General features: G+C 38.7%; 1 protein-coding gene across 2 annotated transcripts in view; it reads right to left on the bottom strand.

Moving 5' to 3' along the window:
• Positions 1–15,824, bottom strand: part of LOC125899210 (collagen alpha-2(VI) chain-like) — a 22,813-nt gene extending 6,989 nt beyond the window's left edge. The window contains exons 1-21 of one of the 2 annotated variants that reach the window (XM_049593312.1): positions 15,579–15,824; positions 11,734–11,886; positions 8,874–9,484; positions 7,508–7,528; positions 7,321–7,386; positions 7,156–7,209; positions 7,019–7,063; positions 6,893–6,919; positions 6,773–6,799; positions 6,615–6,659; positions 6,473–6,526; positions 6,191–6,253; positions 4,882–4,944; positions 4,736–4,789; positions 4,083–4,118; positions 3,931–3,993; positions 3,330–3,392; positions 2,928–2,990; positions 1,396–1,458; positions 1,250–1,300; positions 1,075–1,173 (exon numbers count right to left, since the gene is read on the bottom strand). In XM_049593312.1, coding sequence (XP_049449269.1) covers positions 1,075–1,173; positions 1,250–1,300; positions 1,396–1,458; positions 2,928–2,990; positions 3,330–3,392; positions 3,931–3,993; positions 4,083–4,118; positions 4,736–4,789; positions 4,882–4,944; positions 6,191–6,253; positions 6,473–6,526; positions 6,615–6,659; positions 6,773–6,799; positions 6,893–6,919; positions 7,019–7,063; positions 7,156–7,209; positions 7,321–7,386; positions 7,508–7,528; positions 8,874–9,484; positions 11,734–11,881 — 1,716 coding nt within the window. In that variant the 5' untranslated portion in view covers positions 11,882–11,886; positions 15,579–15,824. Of the gene's footprint in view, positions 1–1,074; positions 1,174–1,249; positions 1,301–1,395; positions 1,459–2,927; positions 2,991–3,329; positions 3,393–3,930; positions 3,994–4,082; positions 4,119–4,735; positions 4,790–4,881; positions 4,945–6,190; positions 6,254–6,472; positions 6,527–6,614; positions 6,660–6,772; positions 6,800–6,892; positions 6,920–7,018; positions 7,064–7,155; positions 7,210–7,320; positions 7,387–7,507; positions 7,529–8,873; positions 9,485–11,727; positions 11,887–15,578 lie in introns of both variants that reach the window. The other variant, XM_049593311.1, reaches the window with a different exon arrangement.
• Between the last annotated feature and the right edge of the window lie 189 nt (positions 15,825–16,013).

A 16,013-nucleotide genomic window follows, 5' to 3' on the forward strand; every position in this document is an offset into this window, starting at 1 on the left:
GTAGAGAAATGCTGCAGAACATGCAGAGAGACCCTCCTGTCTTCCTCGCCCCACCCTGCTGAGCCCAGGGCTTAGCGTGTGTGTGGATGAGCGAGTGATGTGGGACGTGCTGAGAGCAGACAGCTGTTGGTGATCAGAGCAGAGGGGAAATCAGTGGTAAAGATGTCAAGTCGTAGTAAACGTAGAGTGTAGGTTTCACTTTGTCCGTGAATAAACACTGTGTGCAATTTACTGCTGAGGTCATGCCTGTGTTGGCGACATGACAGAGATCAAATTTCAGTAGAGGCGGGAGATGGGAGAGCAGCCACAATGTGTTTACTTACTTGAAAGTTCATGTGTTTTTTGGGTTGACAAGCAAAGTCAGACTGCATCAGTATGACAACATTTTGGATTTGAAGATGACGTAAGAGGTGTCCTAACTTTCTTCAGACACCGTGTTTCTAGTTTTAACCATCACTCGCTTTGAAACCACCACAATGGACGAGGAAGGGCTGATCCATGAAGTTAAGATGAGGAGTTATCTATTTGATTATGCCTCCTGATTTCACTACAGAAATGTGACTGGTGAAACATTGCCAGGGTGCTAAAAGATCCTGGTAAGCTATATGACCATTGCTAATAACAAGCTAGGCTACCTGCTGTTGGCTATATTGTATGTCATTTCCACTAAATATTACAATATAAAAGGAGTGTTTTCTGTTTAAAAAGTAACGTTACAAACAGAGGAAGATAAGAGGGAGGCTACTCACCCCTCTTTTCAGTGGTAACGTCTCCAGTCTGAGCTCGAGCACACAGCTGATAGCTATGTGGTTTGTTAACATAAAGTAACAGAAGTACAAATTTAATGGATTTAATATGGTCAGAGAGCTCTGATGTTAAGCGGTGCCACTATGTTCCACTCAGGTGCATCTGCTAAGTCAAGTGGGACACCTGGTAAAATTTGGTTTACCGCCCAATCCTGGCTTTCACTTTCTCTGGTGACACTGTTTACGAACACTAACCAACAACTACTGCACAGTATACCTTTAATCTACATGTCTCTGATCAAAACAAAGGTTTCATTATCAATCTTACAGGCTCTCCTGGTGGTCCATCAGCTCCAGGTTCTCCTTTGGCACCACATTCACCTCTGCCCCCTCTTGGTCCTTTTTTACCAGGATCACCTCTGTCTCCCTGGAAAGATCAGAGTTACTTTAGACTCAAGTACGCAACATGTAGGAAAATACGTGAGGTAAACAGAAAACCATACAGTGGCTCCTCTCGATCCAGGATAGTTGAATCCCTGTCTTCCTGTGTCACCCTTCAGAAGAAAAAAATATATATATCAGTTGCAAAATATTAGAGCGTTTTACATGATGGTATAATCAAAGTGATGAACAGAAAGATTTTGCCCACAGGTGGTCCAGGGGGCCCAGTGTCTCCCCTGGGTCCAGGATCTCCAGGACTCCCCACAGTGCCCTGCAACCATAGAAGAAACTTTCAGTAAAAGTAAAAACACAAGCTCTGACAATTAGCAGATAGAGTTTATGGTTAAAATGTTATGAGCAGTAATCCTTTCATATTGAATTCTTAAAGGAACAGTCCACCCTAAAATCAAAAATACATATTTTTCCTCTTACCTGTAGAGCTATTTATCAGTCTTGATTGTTTTAGTGTGAGCTGCCAAGTGTTGGAGATACAGACCGTAGAGATGTCTGCTGTCTCTCCAACGTAATGGAGCTAGATGGCACTCAGCTTGTGTAGCTCAAAGCGCTAAAACTCAACAGCAATGTCCCTTTCCAGAAATCACGACCTGGTTACTCAAGATAATCCACAGACCTTGATGTAAGCAGTTTCATGTAGGAACTTTACTTTCTAACTACACCCGCCAACTATATCATCATGCAGAAGCAAGCAGTCTAGCACTGCTGAGCTAGCTAATGTTACAGCTCAGTCGAGAAGAATGCCGTTACTGTTTACATCACACACTGTCATGAGCACAAGCCTCTTGTCCATGAGCAGATGCACGCTGCCTTCTGCGTGGCGATGCAGTTGGCAGGTGTAGTTCGGTAGAGGCACAGATGGGTTACTGACCAAGCCTACCATGCACAGGTCCAGGGGCAACCTGGCCTTTACCTGCAAAATGTCACTCAAATAAACAGATGCCGACCAGGAAGTGACTCAAAATGACCACAAAAGATGTAAAGGAACTGCAAAGAGACATAACTGAAACATAAGAGACATAACCAAGGAGAAACCAAATAACCAAAAAAGAAATAAATATACCTATGAGAGCTACAAAATGACCTCAAAGAGACACAGAACTTTTCTAAAGAAGCACGAAACATCCACAAGGACACAGAATCACCACAAAGAGTCACAAAAGCACAAAAAGAAGCTGATGACTACAAAGAGACGCAAAACAATAACAACAAAAAGAGGTGAAGCAAGAACAAATTCTGTGTAGGAGAGGTGGTGGAGCCTACTGCATGTCTCTGCCCAGGGAGCCAATGTCTCATAACGGGCCTCTTAGAAAATTTACACACACAACTCCAACTAAATGCATAGTATATTAAAACCACATTCATTAAAAAGGCTTTAATAGCTTTGTCAACAATATTTGAAAAAGGTCTAGTAACCTGGTCATGATTTCTGGAGAGAGACATTGTTGTTGAGTATCTTTTTGGCACTTTGAGCACCACAAGCTGAGTGCCATGTAGTTCTATTATATATAAGAGAGATGGCAGGCATTACTGCGTCCCATATCTCCAACACTCAGTAACTCAAACCAAAAAAACTAAAGTGATAACTAGCACTACAGGTAAAAGAAAAAATATGTAATTTTTGGGAGTGAACTGTCCCTTTAAGCAACTTAAGCCCCCCTGCCTTATCTGTAAAACTGAAAACTAATAAACATATATTTTTTAAAAAAGTAATAAACAACAAACATTTCCTCCAGGCAGCCCTGTTTCTCCTGGCTGACCCCTCGGTCCTGGTAGTCCTTGGTCTCCCTGGGAGAGAAAGTCAGAGGGAAAACATCATTACTAGACATCCTTTGCTACAGCCCCCATACTGTAAGCAGACTTACACATGCTGATGTGAATTTGGCAATACAGGGCACTGAACCAATTATTGGGGGAAAAAAAGCTTGTTTTTTTTTATTTGTAGAACAATTTCCCTGGAAGATGTGTTTTTACGATAACAAGCTCAGCTCAGGCTATTTTGGCAGCACACCCAGAACATGAAGGCAGGACTCCAGTATTGGAGGTCTGAGCAAGACTTGCTGAGCTCTTAGGAAGCTGCAGAATCATCCCTCTGCCAAAATCCACCCACGTCATGATCCCCCTCACCTTTGCGCCCTTGAGTCCATCTTCTCCCGGCCTGCCTCTGCCTCCCAGTGGCCCTCGTTCTCCCTGGGAAATAAATTAACATGTCAGGATTCACGTCACACCATTAATCATCAGCTAATGTATACAAATAATTCTATTTCAGAGAACTATAGGAAGACTTTCACTAAGATTCTCGTTTGGAAATAGCAGCAGTGGACAAAGACATGTTAAAGATCTTTCTGTGGAAGAGTAAATCCTCGCAGAGGGATTTGTAACTCCGGGGCCTCGTCTCTCTCATGCTGTTGAATTCTCTGGTAGGGTCAACAGAGTCCACTGCAATTTATCAGCATTTCACAATAAGTTATTTGGCTCTCAGATCATCAGAACCAGTTCTCATTCCTGTTATGCTCCCCTCTGTATGTTTTCTTTAACACATTACAACAAGTTGAGTCATGTTTCAGATGAAATTCTGTTGTATTGTATTTTCTACAGCTTTGCCAGGTTAAAGAAAGCAGCGGCTCTCAATGCTATCAACCCACTCCAAAATCAAAACTTAAAATATAAAAATGACATTTCTGGATGAAAGTGATTAAAGTAAACATAAATATGGTGTCAAACTTACCTTCTCCCCTTTCGGCCCATCAGGACCTTGACCTCCCTTTATTCCCGGGTCTCCTCTCCTTCCCTGTTAATATTTATTTCATAATAATTTATAACAAACGTTGAAAAGTTCTCAAAATGATATACATAAATGTATTTTAAATGTTTGGATACCCCTTCGCCTGGTGGTCCAACTAAGCCAGGAAGCCCCTGCAAGAGTTAACAGATTTATTTTAGAATCGGCCATGTAAAAGTGAGCCCATTTACACCTGGTATTAACATGTGTCTTGGGTGATCCGATCACAAGTGGATAACGCTAAATATAGGTGTAAACAACAACCAAGACGCATAGTGATCTGATTTCTCAAGCCACTTGCAGCTGAGGGGTCATCAATGCAGGACGTGGTGGTTGTTTGGGTGACAACACGCTAATGCTCTATAACGTGCCCATTTTACAGAGTTGGACGAAGTGTTGTGTGACCTTCCATTGTTTTGACCTGTGGAAGGAGACATGTTGAATTCTGCCGAAAGCGATATCTCCAGCTTCACCGCCACAACCGCCACTGTGACTAATGAGCATGCTAGTGGGAGTGTGGATGTAATAACTGAGCATGGGGCGCTTTGACTCACTAACGTAAATGATGTAGGCAGTAATGACATCTGAACAGTGGTCAGCTGGAGACATATGATAGACACAGGTGTGTCTCAGCTGTTCGCTTGTGTTCAGATGACTGAAACACACGTTAACTCCAGATTTAAACAGGCTCGTTGACTTGCAGTAATACATAACAGATGTAATTATAATGAAAATAACTGTTGTTCTGTACCGGAGATCCTTTCTCTCCAGGTGGTCCTGGATTTCCAGGGTTTCCATCTTCGCCCTAATGAGGATAGATTTTTGATTCTGTTTTTCAGTAAAGAAAATCTTTATTTTCTGACAGTAATTTCAGTTGTGTTGTAATTTAAAGTTTACCTTTGGTCCTTCGTCACCTTTAGGGCCAGCAGGACCTGTCTTTCCATCGAGGCCTCCCTCACCCTAAACAAATAAACAAACAAACATGACAGGAAATATTTACTAATGTACATCTGAAATGTGTAAAAGTCTACACGGCCCATGAAATAATGAAATGTTTCAGCTTTTTTAGTTTTAGATTTATTCTATTATGAAAATTCTAACCTTTTGCTTTTGCATCTTTTGCTGAGCACCAAAACACACTGATATAAAATTTCACTGTAATACATCCAAGAGTAGTAAATACATTAGGGCTGTCAAAATAACATGTTCATTTTGATAATCATAGAAAAAAAAATGCTGATTAATCGCATTCCGTGGTGCCCTTTGACCCGGTGTGTTATTGAAGGCCACAATGGCTTTATTACACGATAGAGACCAACGCGGCCACGCTGCTTGGCTCCATGAATGGAACATTTGCATTTAAATAACACCCAGATAGAACTGTTGATAGGAGCAACGTTATCTGCAGTTTCTGCACTAAGGAATTTTTGTACCATCTGAGAGCTTCCAACTTCTGAAATATCACCTCATCACAAAGCATTTAGCAGCAAACCCAGTGGTGCGAGCTAGAACAGCCTCTGTTGCTAGCGCTAGCAGCTAGCCTCGTCAAGCCGCACTTGACCAGGCATTCAGACGCAAATGAAGTCTACCAGTGACCAACTAACTCCCTTGCAAAATGAATTGCAGACCAGTTTTAGTGGTAGAGGACAGGGGAACAACTGTGTCCAAAATCCAGCAGCTTTACTACGACACATCTGCCAAAATTCATCTGAATTAAAAAATGAAAAATATGTTCACAGCAAAAAATGATGTATGCGATTAATTTTGAATAATTAATCACAGAGCATGTAATTAATTAGATTTTTTTAAATCACTTGACAGCCCTGAAATATACATACTTACTTCAGACCAAGTGAACAATGTGCCATTAGCAATGTGCCATCCCTTGAGCTCTGACATGGCTAGTCACAGTTTTCAAAGTGTTTCATTATCAGCTGTTTGTTAATTTGTGTCTTTGTAATGACATGAGAATAATGGGTTAAAAGACAATAATACCGTTTAAAATTCTGCACTATTTTTAGCCACATTAGCAGGATTGGTCCGTAGGGCTTTTTTTGTCAGTGTCTGACGCCACAAGTCACTGTTCAAGCGCCAGGTTTCGACGACTTCGGAGTGAGACCAGGTTGGTTTATTCATCATACCCATGTTTTTATCTGCCGATAGGTTAAAGGGGAGACAAAGATCGCAGTTTGTATTTAATACAGACCTTTTCTCCTTTGTCACCAGGTGGTCCAGTCTCACCAACTTCTCCATGGTAACCATTTGGTCCCTTTAAAATACAAAAACAAATTGGTATGGAAGTTTAGTAAACAAATCTTTATAGCTGTATGGCTGATGGATTGTGATATTACCAAGCCATCTGTATATATTACGTAAGATGGTTAGAGTAGAACTGGACCTATCTTGGTCAAAATATACCACATTTACCTTTAACAACAGAACCTTGAGAGCAACATGATGAATAATTTAGTATAATTACTAGACATACCTCGTCACCTGGATCACCTTTGCAACCAGGGGCTCCAATGCGGCCAATTTTACCCTGAAAATTTCCCAAAGACGATGTCTTATTAGTATACTGAACAGATCGGAGTCATGGTATAATGCACATTTTACTTAATACGACTCACCTTTTGACCGTCAGTTCCATTCTTGCCAGGTACTCCTGCCGCACCCTAAATATTTGGAAATGACGACAGAAAATTAACAACAGTATGGGAACACTGACAGTGTTGGATGCAGTCCGATATAAAATATGTGCAAGCATAACAGTAAAATTGTATTTTACCTTTGCTCCAGTTGCTCCAAATTCACCCTAATGAGGTAAAGCAGAGCCATTAATCCCAACAACATTTCACTTATTTGACAGATGGACAGAAAAGCATGGATATAAAGATTCATCTCTTACCTTGTCACCTTTCAAACCAACCTCTCCCTATATCAGAGCACAGAAGGATGTGTTAGTGAGATAAAGCATGTAAACTTAGTTAACTATGTAGCACACAAGATCATCAGTCAGTGGGCCTCAGCAAACCTTTGGACCGGGTTGTCCGATGGGACCTTCAATGCCAGGATCACCCTGTAATATAATAAAATATACTCAGCATTAAAATGATACAATATTGTTTTCACAGTACTTTAAGTGCAATGGCGATGCTAACTTCTACCTACCGGTCTACCCTTTTCACCGCTTGGCCCAGGACGACCTCTGTCTCCTTTTAAACCCTGGAAATAAGAAGAAATATTGACACTTCAACGACACAATCTTCAGTACAAGCACAGAGTTTATATACTTTTGACTTTATTATGTATTTGATTTTGTTTTTTGACTCTTACTTTTGCACCTCGATAGCCTTTTGGCCCAGGAAGTCCAGGAGTCTCAAAACATTTATGTTCATAACACTACAAAGAAGACAAAAAAATAAATAAATGTTGTAATACATGACAACATAGACAAGAAGACATTTGGAAGCAGAAATGTATCCCCTTTTTTGATTGCTAATGACTGCAAAGTCTGTCTTACCTGTAAATAGGCTTGATATTTCTGCAAAGAAATAACAACAGTAAATGAAAAGTACAGGAAAGTGATACTGTAATTAAAGTCTGAATTAGAATTAGGGCTGGGCAATATGGAGAAAATTAAATATCACAGTATTTTTCAATAAATACATTGATGATATTGTTGGGTTGACTGTTGTTGCTTTCACAAAATATTTACACAATGAGATTTTTGATAAATATTCATCAGTGATAGTCATATGATGACTAATACACCAGATGCCAGAAATTTAGAGGTCAATACCAATACCACATTTTTGATACTCAACTCAATACCACTGTAAGAAAAAAACAAAAACAAAAAAAAACCCCCATTAAATCCAGTGTACTTAACATACACTTCTTTATTAAATTATTAAAAACTTTTGAATAAGTTTAATTCTTAAAAATATTAATTAGAAATCATGATCATGTTCATTAATGTGCACTGTCCCTTTCTAAATAAAATAAATATAAATAAACATAAACATAAAAAATAAAATAAATCTAATAAAAAAAATGTAATTAAAATTGTATTATTAATTCCCGATGATACGCTTCAACGCAAAGTACTAGTCTGTGTGGTTTATTGGGGTTTTTTTTGAGTGAGGAAACAAATTAATATATAGCCTTCAGCGTAGTGACATATTCCTATCCATTGTTGTTCAGCGCTCGTTCATGTAGGATGTTAGGGTTGGTCTTATTTGTCTTGCCCCTTCCTCACTGATTGGACGGCTGGGTAAAATGTGACAGTGACAAGTGCAGAGTTTTGCCCTCAGTGCCTCGTCACGCTGCTGGCTTTTGTAGCATCATGTAAATATACGGCATTCACACTGCAAAAAAATGTAAACGCTTTTCTTTTGAATGAGTCAAAGGGGAGCTGTCGCTGCAGTTGTACTTGTCGCCATCTTCCACATAGGGTTGTTGTTCGTCTGTGTTGGCAGGCGGTCTTCTTCCTTTGAAATTTAACGCCAGACTAGAACACTTGTAGGTGTGTACGCTGCCTTGACAGGATCAGAAGAATTGCACCCCTGGTACCTTTGGTACTGGAGATAAATGAGTATCATCACGTTTTCAGAATTTTGGCATTGAATTGGTGTAGAAGTGTCAGTTGTCATGACATCCTTAGTAAAAAGGCAAATATTAGAACAGCTAGCAGTCTGGTCAGTTCAGAATATGACATCACTTTACTGTAATGCAGCCTTTAAAACCAGGAAAAGACGACAGTAACAATATTTCGATCTCTGAAATCTAAGTCGATATCTGGTCTCATATATATATTATCAATGTATTGCACAGCCCTAATTAAAATAGAAGCATCTTTTCAAGAAAGGGAAATGATTTCAGATCACCATGGCTTTTATGATACGTTGGATGGATTCAGTCACTATTCGGGGTTTGTCATTAATGATGTCCACAACTATGTAGTCATCACGGTACACTTCAGCAGGAGAGCTGGCTATCTCCTTCATCCCCAAGTCATCGATGCTCCTGGACGCTGCCACTGAGAAAATTTGGATCCCTTTCTCCCGGGCCTTCTCTGCCATTGCCTTTATCCCTCCACATGGACTTCCTGTCACATGGCCGTCAGTGATGACCACAGAGAAGAGCACAGACTTTGTCCCTGTGGTGTGTTCGGTCATGTACTTAGCCATTCTTTCAAGGGCGCAGTCGGTAAAGGTGCCTTTGCCCTCGTATATAATCCCTGTAACATTCCTGATGAAGGTCTCCTTGTTTGTGAATTGACTGAAGATAAACTGTGTCTCGGAGAAGTTCAGGCCTCCTATGGACCAGGAGATCTGGACGTGGCCCTTATACAACTCATCATTCAGCTCCTGGGCAAACATCTTGGTGAACTCCTTCACTTTCGTCACCAGGCTGCCAGGAGGCGCCTCCTGTAAGGCGATAGTCTCTGAAGTGTCGAGCGTGAAAAACACCTTGACAGGACAATGGATTATTCCAGCTGGAGGAGAAAACAATGACAAATGTGTGAACATTTTTACTGCTTTGTTGCACGTTTAGGTGTAATTTGTGGCACTGGACGCAAATTACAAATGTAATATGGACAGTGGTGGAAAGTAGCTACATTTACTAAAGTACTGTATGTAAGTAGTTTTGAAGTAGTTTTATGTGTGAGTATTTTCTTTATTTCTCAACTCCACTACATTTAAGACGGACATATTATAGTTTTTATTCCACTCCATTTATTTCACAGTTACTTCACAAATTAATCCTTTTGCACAAATACAAATGAAGAACTTAAAAAATGCGATGCTTGGCGATACATTAAACTACTGAACCCATCAGCATATACAATTAGAGCTGACATGATTAATTTAAAGTGATTAGTTGGCTGACAGAACATTCATTGGCAACTATTTTGATAATTGTTGATCATTTTTTTTCTCACTTTCCTCCCCAAGGCTGCGATTATTTTTCCTTGTGCCTCCCAGAGTGACTGGAGTAAAATGCATGACCCTCCTCCAGCCATAAATATTGTATATTTTTTTATAATCACACCATATGTGGGTACTGAAGCTAATGCAAGACCAAACGGCACAGAGGGAGTGAGAGATGTCACCAAAACATCAGCTAATTTCTTATTTTTATTATTGTTTTCAAATCCTGTGATGATATGAAATTAAACAAAATCCTGGAGTTGTAAAAAGCCTTGTTTTTTTCTTCATGCATGCAGGAGCGCAAAATTAAATTTTTTTTTTTTTGACTGTATCTGGTTGATGCAAACTGTTTACTTTTGGTGAAATTTCAAATAAGATATAGAATAAAGTAATTTGTATTAAATATCACTTTATTAAGCTTAACTTTGGTTACGTTTCCCGATGGAAGTGTTTCTCTGTGATGATGAAATCGAGGACTGTTGAAAAGGTGAAAATCCAACAATAATTTCTGTTGTCACAGTTTCAATGATTTGTTTTTGACTGATTTAAAAAGGAAACATGCCCTCCAAACCTACTGGTGGAATTTGGGGTTGAGAAGGTATTTAAAATAAATACAAAATACAAACATTTAAAGTTGCCTGTCTCTCCCCTATGCTGAATTTTTTTTTTTTTTTTTTTTTTTAAAGTCCCTCCTCAGCACTTAAAAGGTGATTCGACAATTTTTTTTTTTTAACAGCGTTTTAGTGGTTTTATTTAAGTAAAAGATCTAACTACTTCCTCCATCACTGGTAGTTCAGTTCTACAGTTCTGTGGTACTTTTATTTTACTTAAGCATTTTTGTTTTCATGCTACTGTATACTCCAACTCCACTACATTTCAGAGGGACTCCATTTTTTTCCCCCTAAAAGCTATAGTTGCTGGATACTTTTCAGATAAATATTTTTTAAACAAAACAAACAATATATATTGAGAAATGTGAATGAGCTCCACCTGGACTAATACAACATTAAACTACTGCTTGCATGTTAATGCATCAATAACAGTCAGTACAGATGTTCATGTTCAGAGTCATTTATTTTAAATACTTTAAGTACATTTTGTCACCAGTACTAGCGTTTATGTAAGTAATATTTTAAATGATGGAGTGTTTTTATCGTGTGGTATTTCTCCTTTTACTTAAAGCTTTGAATACTTCTTTTAACATTAAATTCATGTAAAGGCCTCAATTCTGAGTTCTTAGAATATACTGTAAAACTTTAATTCCTTTCACACAAAACTGATGCTCAGCAAAGATGGGAAATACGATTAAGATGTTTATTTAAACCATGAATATCACTTGTATAAAAAGCAGGCTTCAGATAATGTCAATTTTTCATTTGATCTTGCTCCGACAGACAGCGCATCAGAGAAAGATTGAGTGACGACGCTTGTTTTATGCCACCCAGCATACCGACACAACACCACTTTATCTTGTTAAAACAATACTCACAACTTGGTTTAATTTTTTTGAATAACCCTTTTGATTCTTTTGATCTGACGACCCTTGTGGACTAAAGGAATAACTTCTAGGTAATCGAGGAATGGACACATAATTTGAAGTAGCCAACAACCTGGTTTACACAAAAATGAACTGCTTGGCAACCAGACCAGGCCTGTAATTGAGACAGGCCTTTATTTGTCAAAATGTGTAGCCACACCGGGATAGTAAAAGGGACTGGGCTTTTTATTGAGACTAGGCTTTTAATTGAAGTTTTATGGTAATTACTATCATATACTATTGCGCTAAAAAGAAATGTATGGAACTCACTCTTACAATCTTCAGGTCTGGGTGGGAATGGACGTGGAGTCGGATTTGGACTGTCACCTCGCCCAGGTACTGGCCTGGGTCCACGAGGGCCCACACCTTGAGGGACTGCAGCGTGGAGCATGCACAGTAAGATGAACCCTGAAATCACCGCCATTTTTCCTGGGAAAAAAATAATAAAAAAAATACAAGACAGAGAGGAGAGGACAGGCTTACTTTTAACTCCAACACTCTCTTTGAATGCAGGAAATAGCTGTCAAACAAGTGAGGCTTTACAGAAGGCATCTCCGCAGGGCTTAGGAATGTTTATCGTTGTTTTAAACAATGTCAGTGAATAACCACACAGTGGAAAAAGAGGACAATATTTAAAATTATAGGAGAAATGGAAATTTGTTGTTGCATCCCACCTGTTTGGGGACCTCCATGCAGGGGGTCCCCAAACTGTTTCATAAAATACAAAAAAAGGACCTAGATAAGAGTTTAGCTGAGGAAGAGTTGTACTGTTTGGTGCGAGTTGAGAGGACAGCGGTGTGCTGTACATTTGGAGAGAATTACTTTCAATAAAAGCACTAAATCTCTGTAACTTAATATCAACAAACAACAAATGAGTAAAACACAGATTAAACTGTTGGTTTAGCGCAACCCTGATCGATAGCTTGGCTTCTCAAAACATACAGATGACAACAAATAGATAAGAGTTCATCAGTCAAAGAAATCAAATCCAAAACAGCTGTGTTGTTGTACAGTGGTGGAATGTAACTACATAAATGTAGTACTATTTTTAGATACTTGTATTTTATTTGAGTATTTCATTTGGATGTTGTTTAAGACCTCTTCTCAACTACATCTCAAAGGGAATATTGTACTTAACTGCTATAGTTACATCCAAAACATAAACATTTTATTACATTTAATGATGCACTACTCGACAGTATATAATGTAGATAAAAGCAGCTCCTCTAGACCAGCTACAACATTATCAGAGGTGAAAGAAGCACTTAGATCTTGTACTTAAAGGATAACTTCTGCATTTTTAACCTGAACCCTATTTTCCCATGTTTATGTGTCTAAGAGTCTGATATGAACAATTTTTAAAAATCGGACCAGTATTTAGTGAGAGGAAAGCAGCAGCGCAATGGGCTGCAATGTAAGCATATGGGGCAAGTGAACATTGTCCCCATGTCTCCATTAGAAGTGGTTATTTTTGCCACAGACAGGCTCAAATTGTTATTATAAGTGTCTGAAGTGTCTCTTTAACTTTCACTTGATTCGGTCTGCTTGTTATTGTCTTGTTAAGCAGAGGTTTTGTTTTGAAATCTCATGAGATGTCACTTGCTGCAGGAAGACAACAGTGGAAACGTGCATGAGATTTGGAGACAATATAATAACCAGATTTGTTACAGGGAACATAGTTTTAGTGTTATCTAAAACAGTGGTTCCCAGCTGGTGGGTCGCGGGCCCATTCTGAATGGACCGCAAGTGACTCGCAAATGTGTCAAGTTTGGAAAAAAAATAAAAGTACAGTAAATTTCCAGCATAGAGCTTTTATTACTCAGTGCCATTTTCTGCTTTAGAGTGAGCGTCTAACTGACAGCTGCTTGACAGAGACTAGCTCAATGACATGGCCAAAAGCAAGTATGACGCTAATTGTATTGAACTGTGAGACCTTGAACTAATGACTAAAGATCAAGGATGATTTTTTACCTGATTTTGGCAATGTGGATGACACCTTTGAATCTGACTGCTGCCTGTATTCATTTGAGGCAGAGTACTAACCCTTTCGAAAATTATTGTTCACTTTAGTCTCTTAAACATGTAAAAATAGCACGCACATCCCAGAAAATTAGTCCAGCAACCAGCACTAATTTTTTGGGATGGTGGATTTGACCGAGATTGGTATATCACCATGGTGATATGCCCTTAAAGTGATTTGAAGGAGCCTATCTAAGCTGACTTTGGGCGAGAGGCGGGGTACACCCTGGACAGGTCACCAGACTATCACGGAGCTGACACATAGACACAGACAACCATTCACACTCACATTCACACCTATGGCCAATTTAGAGTCACCAATTAACCTGCATTTCTTTGGACTGTGGAAGGAAGCTGGAGCACCCTGAGAAAACCCACACTGACACGGGGAGAACATGCAAACTCTGCACAGAGGGGCTCCCCCACCCCAGGTTTGATCCAGAAACCCTTTTGCTGTGAGGTGACAATGCTAACCACTGCACCACTGTGCCGCCAATGTTGAATATATTTTGGAATATTAATCAGAATCTGCAAATAGTAACTGAAATTATCAGATACATTTTAGGGGAGTAAAAAGTACAATATTTACCTCTGAAATGTGGTGGAAAAGAAGTATGAAGTACTATAATACTATAATCAGTGGATGAACATAACTAAGTACAGTTACTGAAGTGCTTTACTTAAGTACAAAGTCGAGGTACTTGTACTTGAGCCTTTGTTTCCATGCCACTTTATACTTCTGCCTCACTACATCTCAGAGGAAATTATTATACTTTTTACCTCACTTCAAGTATCTGACAGCTTTAGCTACATTACAAATTCAGATGTTTGCACACAAAATATATAAAAAGCTTAAAAAATACAATTTAATTATAAATGAAACCACCCAATAGTATATACAAGTACAGCTGGAAAGATCAGTTGATTAACCAATAAGTTGACTGATAGAAAATGAATAAGTGACTATTTTTACAATAGTTTAAATCCCAGTCACAGGGAGACATTTTTCTGCAAAGTGCTTTTACGTAAAATATTTTAAGTAGATTTTCCTGATCACAATTACATACTTTTGCTTAAGAAGCATTTTCAGTGCAGGAGTTCTACTTGTAACAGAGTAGACCTACTTTTGGAAGTGTAATAGTAGTACTTTTACTTAAGTATAAGTATATAGGGGCGTTGGTAGCTTAGTGGTAGAGCAGGCGCCCCATGTACAAGGCTGTTGCCGCAGCGGCCCAGGTTCGAATCCAGCCTGTGGCCCTTTGCTGCATGTCACTCCCTCTCTCTCTCCCCCCATCACACTTGTCTGTCCTATCAATTAAAGGCATTAAAAATGCCCAAAAAATATCTTTAAAAAAAAGTATAAGTATATAATTGATCTTCTTTTTTTTACTCCTGCACTTTTGATATTTTTGATATGATATTCTGTATATTTATCTTGTATATTTTTATTTATTAAAAATATTTTATATTTTTTTCACATTTCTATTTATATTTTTATATTTATTTTATATATTTTAGTACTATTATTTTTGGATATATTTTCTATTTCTATATTCTCATATATTTTTTTATTGTGATCTGTTTTTGTCCTCTCGTATTTACATGTGTATTACTGTCCACATACTGTTTGATTACTTGCGGCTGTCTATCTATCTATCTATCTATCTATCTATCTATCTATCTACATATTTATTTTATCAATAACTGTAACTGATAACATTTATTTTGTGATTTAATTACATGTAACTATTTACTCTGCAACACTGAATATACAATAATGTAAAATTCTCAGACTCTGGATGATGAGTACTTTTATTTCTGATGCTTTAAGTACATTTTGCTGCTAATACTTTTAGTTTTCGAACTTTCACTTACAACAGAGTATCACCCACGATAGTAGTGCCCACTTGCCTTAATTTCACTCTCCTTACTTCGAGTTATTCTCTTACAAAAACACATTCAGCTGTAAAGTCAAGTATACATAAACAGAAGAGTAATATCTTTACATTTCGAGTTGCTTATCTGGTTTGAGCCCGAAGCACTACACCGCCATAAACTTTTAAAATAAACTGAAAAGTAAAGTTAAAATAAAGTGCACTCACCGCGGCGACAGTAGACAGTAAAATCTACTGTAAACTGCGACTCGAGACTGTCAGGAAATTCACAGTTTCCAGAGACTGTAAACTACAGATAATCATCTCAATCAAAAAGTTCCCATATCAGCGGAGTCAGGGTCAGCTTCTGGTCGAGGAGACGCCCGTTTTAATCTCGACACACGCACGAGCGCGTCTGGGGGCGCGCGCGTGCGGGAGGGAACTTCACTGGAGAGCTGATGTTTAGATCATCGTCTGGTGTTTGACACAGCAGCTGGAGTCGAGAGAGACAGCGCGGTCTCCGCAGCGACTGTGTAATTCTTGGGAAATAAATCAGCTTTAAGTAAACACAACATGCTGCAATAATCTATTTATCTGCCTGATTTGACAGAATAAATGTGCGAGTCACAGACTGAATCTCTCCAAACAGCAGCTTTACAAACA

This window comes from Epinephelus fuscoguttatus, linkage group LG13 (assembly GCF_011397635.1).
Source record: "Epinephelus fuscoguttatus linkage group LG13, E.fuscoguttatus.final_Chr_v1".
Lineage (NCBI taxonomy): Eukaryota > Metazoa > Chordata > Actinopteri > Perciformes > Serranidae > Epinephelus > Epinephelus fuscoguttatus.